Source organism: Physeter macrocephalus, chromosome 3 (assembly GCF_002837175.3).
Source record: "Physeter macrocephalus isolate SW-GA chromosome 3, ASM283717v5, whole genome shotgun sequence".
In the NCBI taxonomy this organism is placed as follows: Eukaryota; Metazoa; Chordata; class Mammalia; order Artiodactyla; family Physeteridae; genus Physeter; species Physeter macrocephalus.
The window spans coordinates 4,279,341-4,298,892 of record NC_041216.1 but is presented as its reverse complement, the minus strand read 5'-3'; the positions used below and the strand labels follow the sequence as shown (position 1 = coordinate 4,298,892).

General features: G+C 50.8%; 1 protein-coding gene across 1 annotated transcript in view; it reads right to left on the bottom strand.

Annotated features, from left to right (window-relative positions):
• Positions 1–5,475: 5,475 nt before the first annotated feature.
• Positions 5,476–19,552, bottom strand: part of NT5C1A (5'-nucleotidase, cytosolic IA) — a 20,610-nt gene continuing 6,533 nt past the window's right edge. The window contains exons 2-6 of the mRNA XM_007120814.3: positions 17,924–18,091; positions 17,330–17,459; positions 15,541–15,663; positions 11,714–11,898; positions 5,476–10,012 (exon numbers count right to left, since the gene is read on the bottom strand). Coding sequence (XP_007120876.1) covers positions 9,647–10,012; positions 11,714–11,898; positions 15,541–15,663; positions 17,330–17,459; positions 17,924–18,091 — 972 coding nt within the window. The 3' untranslated portion in view covers positions 5,476–9,646. The remainder of the gene's footprint in view (positions 10,013–11,713; positions 11,899–15,540; positions 15,664–17,329; positions 17,460–17,923; positions 18,092–19,552) is intronic.

Sequence of the window (19,552 nt, the reverse complement as noted above, 5' to 3'; positions counted from 1 at the left end):
AGAAAGGAAATGATTAAGATAAATGTAGAGGCCCCTGGTTATACCAGGCTGATGGGGGTATAATAATACGTGGGAGCCAGCCTCCAGGACAGCCCCTGATTATCTCCACTCCCTGGCATTTCATACCCTTGTGTCATGCCCTCTCACACTGGATCAGGTTGCTCTTTGTGATCAATAGAATATGGTAGACATGATAATATGTCACTTCCGAGGCTAGGTCATAAAAGACAGTTTTTTGGTTTCTGTTTTTCTGCCTTTTCAAAACTTTTTTTTTGAATTGGAGTACATAGTTGCTTTATATTGCCATTATTTTCTGCTCTACAGCAAAGAAAATCAGCCATACATATACATACATCTCCTCTTTTTTTGGATTTCCTTCCCATTTAGGTCACCACAGAGCACTGAGTAGAGTTCCCTGTGCTATACAGCAGGTTCTCCTTAGTTGTCTATTTTATACATAGTAGTGTATATATGTCAATCCCAATCTCCCAATTCATCCCACCACCACCCCCTTTTCCCCTTGGTATCCATACGTTTGTTCTGTACATCTGAGTCTCTATTTCTGTTTTGCAAATGAGAGCATCAATACCATTTTTCTAGATTCCACAAATATGCATTTAATATACAATATTTGTTTTTCTCTTTCTGACTTCACTCTGTATGAGAGTTCTAAGTCCATCAACGTCTCTGCAAATGACACAATTTCATTCCTTTTTATGGCTGAGTAATATTCCATCGTATATATGTACCACGAGAGACAGTTTTTTAAAGCAAGTTTGCCTTGCTCTCTCTTGGATTACTCTGGGGGAAGCCGATAGCTATGTTGTGAGGACACTCAGGCCACCCTGTGGCAAGGAACTGAGGCCACCTGCCAATAGCCATGTGAGTGCACCATCTTGGAAGCAGATCCTCTGTCCCCAGTCAAGTCTTCAGATGACTGCAGTCCCGCTGACAGCTTGACAACCTCATGAGACACTCTGAGCAAGAATCACCCAGCTAAGCTGCTTCTGGATTCTTGCCCCACAAGACTGTGAGATAATAAATGTTTGTTGTTTTGAGCAGTTAAGTGTTGGACTAATTTGTTACATAGCAACAGATAACTGATCCACTGTAAGACTCCCACGCCTTTGGTTTACTTTTTAGAGAGATATTCAATATACTTTACAACCAGTTCAGAAACGACATTGGCTGCAAACAGCTGGCCCAGTCCTATCAGCTCTGAATTCAATCATTCAGTTATAGGCAGGTTGATTCACAGCCACTTAGTCTGGCTCCCATAACTAATACTCTGTTGGGCTATGGGAGAAAGAACCGCAGACCTCAATATTGTTCAAGGGAGGAAGTGATCTGTCCCTCATGATACACAGAGTTTTGAAGGAGCCTAGTTGAGGAAGTTGTGTGTGAGATGAGCCTTGACGGGGCCTCAGCGGATGGAGGTGAAGGGAAGTGTGGGAGAAATGAGGGTGGTGGACAGAATGGAAGAGAGGTATCGGCCCTAGGTTGGGTTTGCTGTGGAGGGGGCTGAGGTGCAGGAGAAAGGATGATGTGAGGGCTGAGGCTGGAGTCTGAGTCACCCCTTTCCTCCTCCAGCTCACATGCTTTCTCAGCGCCTCTTCTTCCTCCCACTCCATTCCCCTGCCCCTCTGCCTTGGTAGTTCCAGATGGGGACGTTGAGTCCACGCCAAGAGCACTGCTGGAGGAAGCTTGACTTCTGATGGGCTCAGGCTGCTGTCCATCACAGAATCTCCCCTCAGGGTGGTCTTCGTGTGGGTGGGGAGGGTCTACAGAGAGACACTGGCACCCACGGATGGAACCAATCCCAGGCCTGCTCACTCCTTGCATCCCCAGTGGCATTTCTTTTTTTTATTTCTTTTTAAAAAAATTTTTTATTGGAGTATAGTTGATTTACAATGTAGTGTTAGTTTCAGGTGTACAGCAAAGTGAATCAGTTATACATATACATATATCCACTCTTCCCACTGGCATTTCTTAAAGGGACCCTAAGCCAGTTTGTGAATACAATTGTGAGGGGGGACAAGAAGGAAACCTAAGTTTATTTTAAAAAGTCTTCTATTTATTTGAATGGCTTTTAAGAAGCTGAAGGCCAGGTTGTAACATTAGGTATGGGACAAGCATGAGTAGTGAGAGGGATCCACACTGACCAGCATGTAGCACCCTGTAGTGTGTGAGTTGGTAAATGACGCAGAGCCAGACTGAGCTGGGGCCTTTGGAGGTTGAGGGCAGACCACGGAGGAACCAAGCTGGGAAAAGTGTGAGCAGTCTCACCCCCAGGCAAGGGAAGTCCCACAGATGAAGAAACACAGGCCCCAACTGCTTAAGGAGGCACGTATAGGTTTACCATGGAAAGCAACCCAGAGAAGTTAGGTTATAAGGAAGACCAGGGCAGCCCATGTTTGCAAAAGACAGAAGTAGACCTATCATAAACCAAATGGTATAAAATAGGGCTTCTGACAGGTAGATACAAGCCTACTACGTGTAGAGACTTCATTTTAAATCTTGTGCTAAATTGGGGGTACAGAGATGCTTTTAGGTAGAAACTAGAACTTAAGGATATGTGTGCTGTTAATAAAAAAGTTTGTATGTACACAGTTTAAAAACACACAAGGAATGAACTAGGTTATCTTTAAGTTTTCTTAAAGATCCACAGCTCTGTGAGTCTGAGTGTAATAGCCTTATACGCAATTACTCAGTTCTGAAAAACCCCATTCACTGGGCCTGGGTCAGAGGGTGCACACTGGAAATTCAAAGGCCGGATTTGGCCTGTAAGATGTGGTTTATCTGGCATGCACAGTGTTTTCTAAATTCAGATTTCAGTTGCCAACATTTAAAAGTCCAGATTTCTAGCTTCTCTTGGAAAATGGGGAGGAATATCTGGCACCAGCAGGCCACATTCCCACACAGCAGCAACCGTGTCAGACTACAGCATATGTGTTCCGCATTTTGCTACAGTCCTTGCCTAATCCTCTTCGCTCATTGATGTTTCCTGCCCAGCCCTTGTAGGCATCAGAGTTTGTGACCCGGCACAGGTGTCCAGTCTATGGCGACCTCACGATTTTCTACCTGGTGCAGCTATAAACCTATCCTAATTCCGTAGCAGAGCCATCTTAACAGTTGGCCCGTGAAGGCGTACTCACCTGCAGGCCAGGAGTGTGGGAATCAGCGACCCCATCTGCAGAGTTTTGGTTTGTCTTACAGTAACTGAAAAGTTGCCAGCTGTATTTAATTTTCATAAATTGAACCCAAAAGCTTCTTGGGGATGGCCCATCAGGGAGATACTTCCTGATCAAGGCCAAGGGTAAGTCACTTCTGGACCAGACTAGAACACCCAAGCAGAGGAAGGAATCCCAGCCTAGGCTGGGCTGGGCCAGAAGGGCAGGGAAGAAGGCAGCTTTCCTAGCCATGGCCATGAGATGACCAAGGCAGCTGGGTACAGTTGGCAGCTTTTATAGATGCCTAGGAGGTACCACTCATGGTGTGAATGGCTCCATCTGCCTTTGTTCAGTGCACAGTCTGCCCAACTGTACATGTTGGCCTCAGGACTGTCAAGGGGAGGGAAGAAATAAATGTAGATGGTGAGGCAGGTGCAGCCAAAAGTGATTCTACCACTTTGTCCCCAAGGTTGCAGGGATAAGGGCGGGGAGGCAGAGGGTTAGGAGCCAAGACCTTGTTGGCCAGAGGCTAGAAGCTGGAGAGATAGATAAGGGCCTCAGAGAGCCCCACACTGCATATGTGCAAATGCCCATGAGATGATAGGAAGAGCCAGAACTAGTCCCAGGAAGCAGGGCTGGCCATCAGCATGTGGGGCCCAGGACCCTTAGTTAACAGAAATAACCAACCTGTACACAGACACACACACACACACACACACACACACACTCAGTCGTCAGCAGAGATATCTGCCCCACTACATACACCCACAAAAGCATGCATACATGCAGTTTTAATCCTGTTGCACACACTCATATGAGTGTGTCCATACATGCAATCACAGTGGTTGTTGGTAAGAGCTGTCAGCTCATCACACAGTTATGTTTAGCAGCACCTAAAGTCCTTCTTGGCTAAGCTACTTGCGGGAGTCCAGCACAGCACCAAGTAACATGGAAGGAGAGAAAAGTAACCAGGGAAGAAAACCATTAACTATGGCCAGCAGCGGAGTGTTGGCTTGCAGTGCCACCTACTGGTAGCAGGGGTATTTGTACTTTGCTTGAAGACCATGAAACCTGGGACACTGCTTCTCAGGCACCTCCTCTAAGGAAGCCACCAACACAGGATGCCATTCTCCCTCCTTTTTGTGTTCTGCCTGAGTGGGGTGAGACCCTGGAATCCTCAGAGTTGCAGCACAACATTGGGGAATGAACATTCAGGGCCTTGCACGCCCCCCAGGAAAGCAATATCCAACACCAATAAGGATGGCAACATAGGTTTTTCATCTTTCATGCCAACTCCAACCCACTGGTAGTAGCTGCCTGGAATGCTGGGTTGAGAAGGATTCTGAGGTCAAGTCTGGGCTTAGCGTAGAAGAGTATCCCGATGGAACAGTGCCAGCAACCATGGCAGTAGATAGGACCACTTCTACACTTGCCATTCCCTACATCGGCAGATTTCTCCTGATTCACAATTTCATCATAAGGGTATGCATGTTTGTTGCTCACTCCCTAATACCACAAGAAAACTGTCATTCCAACTTTCACTGGACTTTTATCTCTCACTTGATCAGTAACTTCTGAGCCAGCTAAAGTCCTCACTGGGACCATCTTCGTGAAGAGCTTGTTCTTGCTTCCACAGACAGCATATGGATGACTTGTTAGATCTGGGTCCTTAAGTCAACATGGGGCACTTCACTTTATCCAAAATTAATATTTACCTAAGGCCCGTCCATCTACCAGCACTTATTACTTCTCAAGAGGCCCCTCAAAGGCAATGATGAGCTGAGAACAACATAGCCGTGCTGAGCAGAGGCCAGCCAGCTGGGCTCAGCCCTAGCCAAGGGTCCCACTCCCTGCCCCTCACCCAGCAGCTTGGGAGAGCACACTAAAATCAAATGTGTGTGTCAACATTCCAAATTACAACAGGCCATGGGTCACTTGAAAATAGTCAAACTTTGAAATCTTCAATCCTCAGATGCCAAGGGTCTGCTGGGTTTAGCATCAAGGTTCTCAGTTAGGGCCTGCCATCCCTGACGATGCCTGCAGCTGGGCACAGAGCTGCCTCGTGCTGCCCCCTCTGCAAACGAGCCAGCCTCTACCTCCGAATGCTTAGGTGGATATAAGCTGGACTCTCCCACTGAGGAGCGGGCCAGGGATGTTTGCCTTAACCCAGGGGTCAGCAAGCTCTGCAAACAGCCAGAGAAATATTGGGTCGGCCAAAAAGTTCGTTCGGTTTTTTCGTAGGATGGAAATGAAAAACCCGAACGAACTTTCTGGCTGACCCAATATTTTCAGCTCCTTGGTCTCTGTTGAAACAATTCGACTCCATTGCTATAGTGTGTAGCTTTTTTTTTTTTTTTGCGGTACGCGGGCCTCTCACTGTTGTGGCCTCTCCCGCTGCAGAGTACAGGCTCCGGACGCGCAGGCTCAGCGGCCATGGCTCACGGACCCAGCAGCTCAGTGGCGTGTGGGATCTTCCCGGACCGGGGCACGAACCCGCGTCCCCTGCGTCGGCAGGCGGACTCCCAACCACTGCGCCACCAGGGAAGCCCTCATTGCTATAGTTTGAAAGCTGAAGACAGATGTAAACAAATGGGCATGACTGTATTCCAATAAAAGTTTCTTTGCAAAAACGTGGTGGGCTATATTTGGCCAAGGAGCTGCGTTTGCCAAACCCAGCATTAGCCCAATAAGAACTGGGTTCCACAGAACTTGGGGTTGTCTGGAGGTGCTTCAGAAGATCTGCAAATGTTTGGCCCTAGTTTAAATTCCTCTTAGCTATTTAGAAAGCTATAACAAAGATGTACCCTCTCAAGTCTATTATAGTATCTTAACACGCAGGGGGTCAACATGTTAACAGACTGTCAAGGGAAAGCCATTGCTATGAAGCTTCTCTTGCTACGTCTATGCACGTATGGGCCGTATGGCAAAGAGTTAAGGGCCTGAGTCCCAGCATCAGACAGACATGAGCTTGAGTCCTTCCACAGCCACTTACCAGCTGTGTGACTTTGGGCAACTTACTTAACCTCTCCAAGCCAGTATGGCCAGGGGACCCCCAAACAGAGTGGACACTGGCCATCATGCTGGCACCGACTCCCGGAGCCCCTTTTTGCTGGATCGTGGGAAGACGAAGGGGCCAGGGCAGCTGAGGCCATGGGGAGGGGGAAGTCAGGGGCTCAGGCCAGCGCTATTTACAACTGTTATGGAGGCATTTCAATATTTTAATCACCAGTTTAGCTGGACTGGTGCACACCAGTTGAGTATCATTATAATGCTGGATCCAGCTTGGATTTACACTTCTTGCTGGTTTCAACTTCTTCTGCTACATCCCCATCATTCTGATTGGGCTCTCGGAAAGCGGAGAGGGCTATTTGGCAGTGACCTTGGCAATCTCAGTGCATAGTAACAGGGCTTCTGTTTTTCTAAGTGGCAGTTTCCATTGGGTCTGGGACTTGGCTGGCAAGAATTTCCTGGGACGTGCTCTGCAGGCGCTGTTGGGGTGCCATGCTTTGGGCTCCAGAGGTTCTGCACGTCAGGAGCTGTGGCTCCTCTGGCGCAGTGCTGCAGTCCATGGCTGGGCCTGGGGCTTTGGTGCTCGCATGGCTGTTTAATTTGCCGGCTGATACAATAAACGATGTTCTTCCCAGGACGCCTGCTCATCACTTGAAACAATCAGAAGGTGTGTCTGGCAGCTGTCTAAGCCTGCCCCCAGGACTTCTGGCCTTTTATTCCAGACACTGAAAGCTTTTTTCCAGGCCTGAAATGCTCATTTATGGTTTCAATAATAGAATTTGGACCCTAGTATCTCTCATCGCTGAGGGCTGTCCACGTCTATTACCAGGGCTCCAGTGAAATACACAGCTTTTATAGTGCCTTATCTTGCTGCATCCCACATCACGTTTTCCTGCTTCCTGAGAGACCTGGAAGAATCAGGGGTGTTTATCGCCAGGCCCTGGGGGCAGGACCTCTTGGTCTCAGCATCCCTCGGCGCATCTTAATTAGGTGACATCTGGTGCTGCCCTCGCAGTGCATGTGTCCACCCTGGTCACAGAGCCTAGTGCCATGCAGTGAGCCTCGGCTGTGCCCAGACTTGCAGGCTTCTCATGGCTACCAGCTGGCTCTGGGAGCCCTGGAGGCTCACCCAAGGGGTGATTCTGATCCCAGAGGAAGGAGAAGCAGGCCTTTGTGTAGTTCGGCCAAGAGAGAGTTCCTTCTCTCACTACCTTTTGGTTTCCTGGAGGCTGTCCTTAGGTCTCACAGTATCTCTGGCTGGGCTGGGAGCTTCGGCAGAGGAAAGAGCTCCAAACCAGACCCTCTGCCCTGAGGCCTCCTCTGTCGGCCAGAAGGATCCTGGCTGTTGATGGGATGACCCTGTGCAAGGACATCCTCGTCACCTGCCCGTCCCCTGGCGGTGCCCAGCCACCCAGCACAGCCTTGCCTTCCTCCCCACCGCCAGCCTCTCAGCCGCTCCAGCACTGACAGGACAAGCCCAGCCGAGGACTCTCTTCTCACCCAAACTGTTGCTCATTTCCAGAACCACCTCAGTCTTCTGACTTTGTTCTCCCTCCTGCGTTATGTTTCTGACATTACGATCCTGCCCTCCACTTCCCAGAACCTGTGCCCATTCAGACCCTGGGCTGAGTCCTCAAAAGGATAAAGGTCAGGCCTCACGTGGCCTGTCACCCTTTTTCCTGCCCCCAGAAGTGTTCCAGCTCTCCTGCACACACCTCCGATGATACCTTTGGCTTTCTTCATAAAGTGCTTGCTCACAGCTGGGATTCGCCTGGGAAGCTGGGCAATCAGTCCCCGCCACTGACGTCTCCTCACCCCTTCTGGGTCTTCCTGAGGGACCAGCCTTTGGAGGTCCCACCCTCTCTCCGGAGAAAGCCAAGCTGGTCAGCAAAGGAGGAGGCTGACTCATCAAGCAGTGAGAGTTCTTCCCTGGAAGTGATGACAAAGAGGCTGCAGGGGCTCCTGCAAGGATGGAGAGTTCACCAGTGCACCGCAGGGGGAGGTCATCTCATCCTGGAGTCCCTTTGACAGCATCCTAGTGATGAAGAGCTTGCTACCTCCAATCACAATCCCATAGCTGGAGAATCTTGCTAATGCACATTGCAGCTCCTTCCTCTCTAACCAGTCACTGCATCAGACCTGACCTCCCCACACGTCCTATATCACTCCAGGCAGGCCTTCCCTTGGGCTCAGCCTGGACCACCTCCCACTTCAGCCCCTAAGGTTTCTCCCCTTGCATTTGAGCTCACAACAGTAAACACCAATTCTCCACCTCTTCCCCCCAGTAGGGCTGCTTGGCAAGCAGAGTAGGACTCAGTCATTGAGGGAGTGAGGGTTGAGGTGAGGGGGTTGATCGGCAGGAACAAATTAACGTTGGCTAAAAAGCAAAAGCGAAGGAAACACTGAGCAGGCCTAGTAAAGCGCCTTCCCAGGGAGGGCCTGCAGTGCCCCCTGCTGGCCGGAGGAGACTCTGCATGCAGGTTAAATTCACTCCCTCCCTCCTTCCACAAACCCTGCACCTGGCAGCTGACCCTTGATGACTCAGATTAAGGCATCGCAGGAAGTAGACAGGTCATCTCATCCAGTGGTTTCCAAATGTGTAAAATTATAGGGAAGGTTGCTGTGGATGATTGTGTGCCTTGCCCATTTGACAAAGGCCTCTGGCCTGAGGAGCCGGTAGGGGTCAAAATCCAGCCTATATCCTGCTAACCAAGCTGTGTGCCCCAGCGTGGTCTGGGTCAGCCCAGAGGAAGGGCCATCTTTTCACAATTCATTCTAGAGACAGCGTCCTTCTATAATTTGTACAAAGGTGCCGTATATATCAGGAGAAGCCCTGGCTCAGAATCATTCCTTCAAAGAGGGCAATCTTATGAAACCAAGCTTCTTTAGCTAAAGGAGAGTTTGAAAACCCCCTAAAAGATGGGGAAACTGACTCATCAAGCAGTGAGAGTTCTCCCCATGGAAGTGGTGACAAAGGGGCTGCAGGGGCTCCTGCAAGGATGGAGAGTTCACCGGTGCACCACAGGGGGAGGTCACCTCATCCTAGAGTCCCTTGCAAGGGAACTTAAAGTCATGCACAATGCCAGGACAAAGCTTAGAAGCCAGATCCCATCTCTCTCAAGGCAGTGTTCTTTGTACTACACTGAGCTAGTCTCATAAGCCCCTTTGGAGGCACCCTGCTGCTCTGACCCTCTCACCATTAGTCCCATCAACTTCCCCCTGAAACCCAGCTTTTCTGCACAGTCTTACTTTCTGAGCCAGGATCATGGCACAGTGTTTGCCCAAAAGGGGAGCTGGTGAGAATGCCGAACCAGTCTGCATAATTTCCTACAAGTACCTCACTCATAGGGATGAGGGCGGACATGCAGAAGGGCAGAGAGGTGAGGAACTAGAAGGGTCCACTGGGCGACGTGTATGACATGGAGCCATGCCTGGAGCAATGTGGGTCAGCAAAGCTGGTGGTTCAGCTACAGTGCAGATGTGGCTTGCTTCGTGGGTGTGGTCCGCCGGGGTGTCTGCGCCACACCGTAAGGCACGTGGGCGGCCACTGTGCCCATCTCCTGAGCCCCAGCCACGTGGAACATCTGGTCATCAAAGAAGATATGTGGGCGGATCTTCTCCAGGAGGGGGCCCTTGGGCGCTCCCGCAAGGAACAGGGCCTCATCTGTCTCCAGGCCCCAGCTGCGCAGGGTCTTGAGAGCCCGGGCTCCAGAACTGGCTGCACTGCGTGCCGTCACCAGGTAGGTGCGGATGGGACACTCCAGCCGCAGGCCCTTGGAGTAGAACTTCTTCTGCAGCCTACCCAGAGCCTCCAGAAAACCCTTTAAGGGGCCCTATGAGAAGGCAAAGGAACATTGTGAGCTCACCCCTCTCCCAAACACTTGCCCCTTCCCCTGCTGGGCTCCTACCTATGACACTAGGATCTTGCTGTTTGGGGTGGGAAAGCTTCTCAGGATCGCTAAATCTCTCAGTTCTGCTATGTCTGCTCGGGCCACTGCATGCATCAATTGCACTGTAGGTCCCTATGGCAGTCTAGGTGTCCATACTGCTGTGATTGGGGATGTCTGCGTCAGAAAAACCATACCAGGGCTGTTACTATAGCAGCCCACCAGGTACATGGGTGTCTGTCCTGCAACTCCGTTAAGTGTGGCCTTTGTGTTCATCAGCAGGGAGGATATTAAGAATATTTAGTAACTATGGCATGGGCACCCTTCAATCAGAATGGACTCTAGCTGGGACAGACAGATCAATGTGTCACTGCCCAATATCAACCCCGCCCCTGGGGCAGGTGAGTGGCTCAGGGTGTGTGCTCCAGATCTGTAGGGTCAGGGAAAGGATTAACTCTTTACAGTGCCTGGAGCAATGAAGCTTCATGAGGAGGTGTGAATAAAGAACCAGAGGATGATGAAGAAGAAAACTGTAACGCAGCTGGAAATCAGGAAAGGTGGGTTTCTAATCTTGGAGACCCCTCACTTGCTGGGTGACCTGGGGCAAGCAGTGATCTCCTGGGGCTCTGCGTACCACTTAGTGGAAAAACTGTCCCACTCTGGATTCCCAAGGATTTCAGAGGGAACCAACAAGAGAGAAAGTGAAATGAATACTCTGGAGTCATAGCTGAAGCCTGCTGAGCTCTTGGAGAGAGAGGTTTTGGGGTTATTGAGCACCCAGATTTTTGTTAAAAGCACAGATAGGAGCTCCCTGGAGGGCTGGAGAATCCCAGTAGCTCCAACCCCAGGGAATTTCCACCAGCTCTAGGGCGTATTCTGCTCTCGGTGAGACTCTGAGCAGTTTAAGGGTGAGTGAGGGTCTCTGAGCCCCTGCCCAAGGGATGGATGGCAGGAGGTGTGAAGGGCTGGTGTGGCCCAAAGCAGATGGGCTGCCCAGACCTCACACTAGCTGGATCTCCTTTGCCCCAATGAAGGGCGCCAGCCCAGCTCTTCCCTTCCTCCAGTGAGGGAAGCAGGGACTTCTTGGGACGATGGCATCCCTCTCAGAGGGGTGGGGGAATCTCTCCGAGGGGACAAGCGTTCCAGAGAGAGGATGGCAGCTTCAGAGAGAGCGAGGCCTTCAGTGCGGGATGGGGACTTTAGAGATGGGATGGAGACCTCAGAAAGAGGATGGAGGCTTCAGAGAGGAGCTAGGAGCTTAGAGGGAGGATGGGGCTTTCAGGAAGGGGATAGAGACCTACACTGGATTTTAGCCAAAAGGCCGAGAAGCGATGGGGTTGGAGACCTCATAACGGAGCTGCAAAGGAGAGGTAGGGGCTTCCGAGAGGGGCTTAGAGAGAGAATGTGGGCTTCAAAGGGGGGATGGGAATGCAGTGAGAGAGATGGGAGCTCAGAGAAGAGGTAGAAGCTCACTGAGGGGACCCAGCGGTCAGGTGAGAGGGAGGAAGGCTGGAGGCCTAGGGAGGGGAGCTGGCTGGATTCTGGGCTGAGCTTGGGGTTTGGTTCTGGGCTGGAGGTTCCAGCCAAGGGCAGGTTCTGGGGAGCTTCCTTGCTCCCCCCAAGGGTTCCGGGGAGTGTGTGGAGCACCTGGGCCAAAGGTTTGTTCTCGTGGGCCTTCTCATGCTCGAAGAACCTGTCCAGCCCGTGGGCCTTCACGATGCGTTCCGACTCATCTGAGAAGAGCACAGCATCCCCATCGAAGGCCACCCGCAGCTGACTCTGGGAGACAGCCACATCCCTGCTGGGGCTGAAGATGGTGGCGGCTGCGATCCCTGGGCAGAGAAAGGCAAGCATTGTCTGCCTTCGTCTAGGTAATAGGGCCCTGACACCCGCCTCCGCTGCCTGGGGCCCAGGAGAGGGCTATCTCAGGCTATCCTTGCCCTGCTTGCCTCAACTAGGACTCAGGGGCCGGCTAACGAGGGCTAATATTCAGAATATTTCAAAACGGGCCAGTAAGAATGGATAGTGGCTTTTGCTCTGAGTAGGGCTCTGAAGGCCCCAGCCTATGCCAGGGTTTCCCTTTTAGTTGCTGCTTTGAGGGAAGGTCTGGGAGGTGTCCCAGGGAACAGGGGGCACTCAGAGGACTCAGGGCAGGAGCTATTTATCAATCGGCATGGGGGAATTTCAATACTTTAATATCTAGTAAGTTCATGCTGCTATGGACCAGACAAACATCAGTCCTGGATGGAAGGGAGAGTCTCCCAGGCCACCACTGTCCTTCCTGGAGGTCCTCACAGGACCCTGATGTAGATCTACAGGGGGGCTGGGAAGGAGCCCCAACCCTGGCTGGGCCTCAGTTACTCTCTTGCTGTTGATTCTGGCAAGTCCCTCACCCTCTCTGGACCAAGATAAAATTAAGGGTGCTCAGCTCCGTCTGGGGCTGAGATTCTAGGCTGCAGTCTGTGGTGAGGTGGGTGTGGGCACCCCCTCAGTCTGCCGCCACAATGGCACAGACTCTGGGCTTCTCCAGAGGGCCCAGTATGCCTATTGGGAACCCTGGCTCCAACTAGAGCTCACTGGACAACAAAGAGCAGTACCAGGAGGCTGGAGACCCAGGCAGTGGGCTCAGCCCATCCCCGATCCTTCACCTCTCCAAAGGCCATGTCAGCCCTGCTCTTTGGGAATCTAGGGTCGCAGGCCTGGACAGAGGCAGAGCTTTGGGAGGAAAGAGCAATGCCAGCCTCACCACAACTTCACTAGCCTGAGGATGTGTAAGTAGGCCCAAGCCCTGGACATCAGGCCAGGCACCTTCTCAGCTTTGCCAGTGCTGGAACCAAGATGAACCAGAACCACCAGACCTGGGGAAGGCCTGCCTCCTGACCGTCTCCTGCTCCCTAGCCTGGGCTTAAATTATAGACATATAGAGGCACACATGCAGACCAATGCCAAAACCCCAACCAGAGGGAGTGACATCTGTCTAGGGAAATGGCTTCCACTTCCTAGTTAAAGAAAGTCTCTTGGAACCCCAAGCAGCTCAGGGGAGTGACGCATCAGCAGGAGAGAGGCCAGGCTTCCAGGCAGGAGACAGTGTGAAAGAGGAAGAGGAAAGTAAACATATCGTTGGTTGATAAACTTGTGGTTACCAAAGGGGAAACACTGGGGGGAAGGATAAATCAGGAGCTTGGGATTAACATACACACACTACTATATATAAGATAGATAACCAACAAGGACCTACTGTATAGCACAGGGAACTCTACTCAATATTCTATGATAACCTATATGAGAAAAGAATCTGAAAAAGAATGAATATATATATGTATAACTGAATCACTTTGCTGTACACCTGAAACTAACACAACATTGTAAATCAACTATACTCCAATAAAATGTCAAAATAAATAAATAACAGTAGCGTTCAGCCTGAGGAGCCCTCTCAGGCAGTGGGGCAGTTCTTCCTCCCCTGTGAGCCTGTCTTCTTCCGTGAATAATAGGGAAACACACCTTGTCAGGAGACTATGGATACCATCCCCAAAACTGCCCCTTGAAAGAGACACGTGGAGGGAAATTCTCTTTGTCAGCACTTGCAGCTGTGTCTCTAACCTCACCTCAGCACTGGCTGGCCCAGCTGCTGGAATGCTGGCCATTTCCCAGACTCTACTGCTCAGGCTGGACTAGGTACTGATTTCCCTCCTCATTGGCCCAGAGAAGGACAGAGGCTGCCCATGGTCACACAGGAATTAGAACTCCTACTGACCTGGAAGATTCTTGGAAGGGAGTATCTTTCTGGACTGTAAGGAGGATTCCCATGGAAACGGAAGGCTGGGTAATGCTGATAAGTAAAGGCATCCTTAACATAGCAGGGCAGGAGGTGGGACAGTGGGATAGATGGGCAATAAGTGAAATATGTGAGGCCTTGTTCTCAGAGTTTACAGGACAGGTCATAGGAATTAAGGAAGGTACTCCCCTTCCAGTTACCATGGCAACCCCTAGAGCCTGCTCAGAGCTTTAGGACCAGGCTTCCCATCTCTGAGACCCCTTAGCCAGACTCCCCACACTCTCCTTCCCCAGTTTGACTCACCTTCATCGATGGCTTCCTGCACTTTTTCTGCATCAGCCGACAAATAGAGATTGGTGTGATAGGCCTTGAGGTAGCAGATGGGGCTGTTCCCGCCTGTCATGCAGAACCTCTCAATGGACAGGTCTGGAGAGGAGGTAGAGAGTACCCAGGTGATGCCTGGGTCAACCCTCAGGACCTCAGAGTGGTCCCTCCGTGTTCAATGGATGCCATCTTGGCTCTGAGTGGTTGGGGGGCAGCACAGTGATTCTCTGAGTGATTTTAGGCCAGCATTCCCCCTCTCTGAGATCCTCCATTCTTCAACCATGAAATGGGGATGACCACATCTCTGGAGGGGTTGCCTGGCTCACAGTAATATCCCCTTTCAGGGGATCACAGTACTGCAAAAGTAGGTCCCAGCCTTGTGGCTCGTGGTCCCACCTGGTCATAGCTGACTGGATAGGGGTAGGCACCTGACGCAAGCTGGGCCAATTAGATTCCAGGATAAATCAGGAGCTTGGGATTAACATACACACACTACTATATATAAGATAGATAACCAACAAGGACCTACTGTATAGCACAGGGAACTCTACTCAATATTCTATGATAACCTATATGAGAAAAGAATCTGAAAAAGAATGAATATATATATGTATAACTGAATCACTTTCCGGTACACCTGAAACTAACACAACATTGTAAATCAACTATACTCCAATAAAATGTCAAAATAAATAAATAACAGTAGCGTTCAGCCTGAGGAGCCCTCTCAGGCAGTGGGGCAGTTCTTCCTCCCCTGTGAGCCTGTCTTCTTCCGTGAATAATAGGGAAACACACCTTGTCAGGAGACTATGGATACCATCCCCAAAACTGCCCCTTGAAAGAGACACGTGGAGGGAAATTCTCTTTGTCAGCACTTGCAGCTGTGTCTCTAACCTCACCTCAGCACTGGCTGGCCCAGCTGCTGGAATGCTGGCCATTTCCCAGACTCTACTGCTCAGGCTGGACTAGGTACTGATTTCCCTCCTCATTGGCCCAGAGAAGGACAGAGGCTGCCCATGGTCACACAGGAATTAGAACTCCTACTGACCTGGAAGATTCTTGGAAGGGAGTATCTTTCTGGACTGTAAGGAGGATTCCCATGGAAACGGAAGGCTGGGTAATGCTGATGAGTAAAGGCATCCTTAACATAGCAGGGCAGGAGGTGGGACAGTGGGATAGATGGGCAATAAGTGAAATATGTGAGGCCTTGTTCTCAGAGTTTACAGGACAGGTCATAGGAATTAAGGAAGGTACTCCCCTTCCAGTTACCATGGCAACCCCTAGAGCCTGCTCAGAGCTTTAGGACCAGGCTTCCCATCTCTGAGACCCCTTAGCCAGACTCCCCACACTCTCCTTCCCCAGTTTGACTCACCTTCATCGATGGCTTCCTGCACTTTTTCTGCATCAGCCGACAAATAGAGATTGGTGTGATAGGCCTTGAGGTAGCAGATGGGGCTGTTCCCGCCTGTCATGCAGAACCTCTCAATGGACAGGTCTGGAGAGGAGGTAGAGAGTACCCAGGTGATGCCTGGGTCAACCCTCAGGACCTCAGAGTGGTCCCTCCGTGTTCAATGGATGCCATCTTGGCTCTGAGTGGTTGGGGGGCAGCACAGTGATTCTCTGAGTGATTTTAGGCCAGCATTCCCCCTCTCTGAGATCCTCCATTCTTCAACCATGAAATGGGGATGACCACATCTCTGGAGGGGTTGCCTGGCTCACAGTAATATCCCCTTTCAGGGGATCACAGTACTGCAAAAGTAGGTCCCAGCCTTGTGGCTCGTGGTCCCACCTGGTCATAGCTGACTGGATAGGGGTAGGCACCTGACGCAAGCTGGGCCAATTAGATTCCCTCCCAGCCTGGGCTGAGAGAGTCATCTAGTACCTATGTCTGTGCAGGTTGTAAAACTTTGCTTGTTGATAAATGGCTGCTGCTCTGAGCCCACTGAGTTACTCCATCACTACCCCAGCCCCTCACACAGGAGGGTCCACAGTGGAAGGGTACAGCAGGGGTCCTTCAGGACTCTGCCCCAGTACCATAGGTGGTGTCTGTCCTGATTCCTCGGTACTTATGCCACAAGGTGGTTAAATATTTTGAATATCACCCCTGCTCCTAACAATTTGAAATTAGGATTTTAAAATGCCAACTGGCCTCTCTTGGTTGCTGAAAACAAGGAACAAGGACGTGTAAACTTGTAAATTTTGGCCATATTCATGAAAAGCAGAGAAACCTAGAGTTTGAGGAAAGAGAAGAGACAGAAAAAAAAGAAAAGAAAAGAAAAGAAAAGAAAAACAAAAAAGGAACAGATTTTCTGAGAGAAGCAGAAATAAGGGCTCATGTGGTCCAGAGAGAAAAAAAGCCCTGGAGAGATTGCCAGTACTTGGATTCACGCCTTTGTGGGCCCAATATCACTTCCTTCCCTGTGGTTCCAAGAGGCACACCTGTAACCTAATAAGAAATCATTTTCGGGAATTCCCTGGCAGTCTAGTGGTTAAGACTCCGCGCTTCCACGCAGGGGGCACAGGTTCAATCCCTGGTCAGGGAACTAAGATTCCGCATGCCATGCGGCACAGCCAAAAAAACAAAAAATCATTTTCTTCAGCTTAGGCTGGCTCTGGAGGGTCTATTACTTTCAAACAAGAGTTTGGACTAAGACACATTAGGCTGGCTCTGGAGGGTCTATTACTTTCAAACAAGAGTTTGGACTAAGACACAAAGTCCCTTCACTCTGACGACTGCACCTGCCTCCGCCAGCAGACTTTAAGGCTTGTCAGCCCCCTTGCAGAGAGAGAAACTGAGGCACAGGGGCAGCAAGTGCCCTGACCAATCACATAGGGAGTGGGGCCTGTGCAGCGATGTGCTGCAGCCGGCTTGTACCAGCTTGCAAGAGTCGAATGTTAAACATCCAGGGACTTTTGAAGCCAGTTAGATTGTTCAACTATTGGTAGCTTGACATCAGCCATGGTGGGAATATTTACACCCTGAATATGGCAATGCTACACAGTAGGGTTTTGGGGGTTTGTTTTGTTTCTTGAAAGGGCCTGTTTACCAACACCCCTCTGAGCTCGAGGTTCCAGTGGGTTTACCTGCACCCTGCAGAGGTGTGACCCCAACCCCGGGTGTCTGGTAGGGGTCATGTCATGGCCAAAGCCCTCATGCTCACCATAGTGGTTGATGCTGTTGATGAGACGGACGCCCACTTGAGCGTGGTTGTTGGTCACGAGGACGATGTCGAAGATGTCCTCGCTCTCAGGGTACAGCTCCCGCAGCCGCCTGTTCACAGCCTCCAGAGCCTGGATGGGAGAGTGGACCCTCGGGCTCAGACCCCCGGGGACTGATGCCTGGAGTTGGTAGCCAGGGTTGGGGAGGAGGGATGAGTTGGGATCCAACACGGGGAGGAGAGGGGAGGTCCGGGACCTGGCTCGGGGTGAGACCAGTGGACGCGGGCTATCTCCTCCTAGTCTCTGCCATTGTGAGGGTTGATATTGCCCAGGGTGCCTCACTAAAAGGGTGAGTGGGGTTCGAAATCCAGGTCGGGTTCCATGCACTAAGATGGTTACCTGGAGTGGGGTTGCATTAGTCCAGAGGATGGGGTGGCCTCTTCTTCCCACAATGGCTGTCCCCTTGCCAAACTATGCTCCTGTGTGGTGGCATCTGCCCAGAGGGGACCCCTTTTCCTTACTCATACACCCATGGGAGTGCTTTTCTCTAACGCCCATGAAGGCACTGTATGGCCAGTGGTGGAACTGCCCCTCACCTTCACGAAGGGGAAGGCCGGCCCAGGGTTGAAGGGCTCGTTCTCGTGTTCCAGCTGGTAGCGCACGTACTCCTCCACACCCTGCTCCGTGTAGATCCGCTGCTCCTCGTCCATGCGGAACAGGGCTCGGGAAGACACAGCAATGGTGACTGCATTCTGAGGCTTGGGCTGCAGGGGTGCAGGAGAAGGGGCTGACTCTCAGATTCTCTTGAGACAGGTCTCATGTGTCAGCCCCTCCGGGGACTGGGGACAGGGAGAAGACACAGGTCCAGCCTCTGCCCTAAGGAGCTCAGCCTTGGGCAGGGGCAGACCTAGATCAGGACCCCCCTCTGTGCAGGACCCAACTGGGGACTGAGGGAGTTGATGGCTCCCCATGGAGGAGGACAATCTGATGGGAGGCACATGCCCTCAGGGAGTTTGCAATCTAGCCAGCCATCTGGACTCAGCAGCAAAATGAATACAGTGTATGTAGCCAAAGTATGACAGATGCTCAAGATGGTCTCCAGATGCTTTCCATTATAAAATAGGAGCTACATGCCCTTAGGAAGAAGTGGTGCCCAGAAACATGACAATTATATAAGAACATCTATCTCCAGCCCAAATCTTTCTCCTGAGCTCCAGACTCATATATCTAACTGCGCCAGTTGACTAATAGACACTCAAACTCATCATGCCCAAGGCTGAATTCCCAGCATTCTCTCCACCCCCAAACCTGGTCCCCTCCTCGCTTTCCTCATCTCAATGCTTGGCACCATCAACCACTCATCACCTAGACCAGAAGCCCGGAAGTCAACCGCAAGTCTTCCCCCTTCCTCCACCCCCTTCCCCCATCAATCAGTCACCAAACCCTGCCAACTCTACTAGAATCCATCCACTTCTTTCTGTCTTCCCTACCATGGTCCGGCCCATCACCATCTCTCATTCCCTCCAATATGTGGTCCATACTGTTGTCAGGGGATTGTTCCCAGATTCAGATCTGATCATGCCCCGCCTCCCCCTTCAATGGTACCCACTCTTCTCACACTCTGATCGGCAGCCTTGAGTATGGAGTAGGAAGCCCTCCATGACAGACCCTACCTCTGTCTCCACTGTCACCTTCCCATTACCCCATTTTGCTCAATCTGACCTTTCTCATGTCTGAGCACACCTCCCTGCTACCTTCTCTGAGCCTTTGCACATGATGTTTCCTCTGACTGATGTGCTCTTTCCCTGACTGCCCTTCCAGCTAACTTCTATCCAACCTTCAGGTCTCAAACTACAAATCACCTCTAGGAAGCATTCCCTTACCCCTAGTCATGGGCTTGCTACCTCTCCTAAGGATTTCCTTTTTGGTAAAATTTAACACTAAATTATAATTACTTATTTAACTATTTCTATTTCTAGACAGAGCTCTAGAAGCAGGAACCATGCTTAAGTTCTCAGGGAGCAGGAACCAGGACTATCCTGTTCATTTATTGTATCTCTAGTGCTCAGAACTGTGCTTAGCACATAGTAGGTGCTCAGTAAATATTTAATGCCTCTGAACTTTTAGGCAATATAGTTTTTGTTTTTGTTTTTTTTTTGTTTGTTTGTTTGTTTGTGTTTTTTTTTTGCGGCACGCGGGCCTCTCACTGCTGTGGCCTCTCCCGT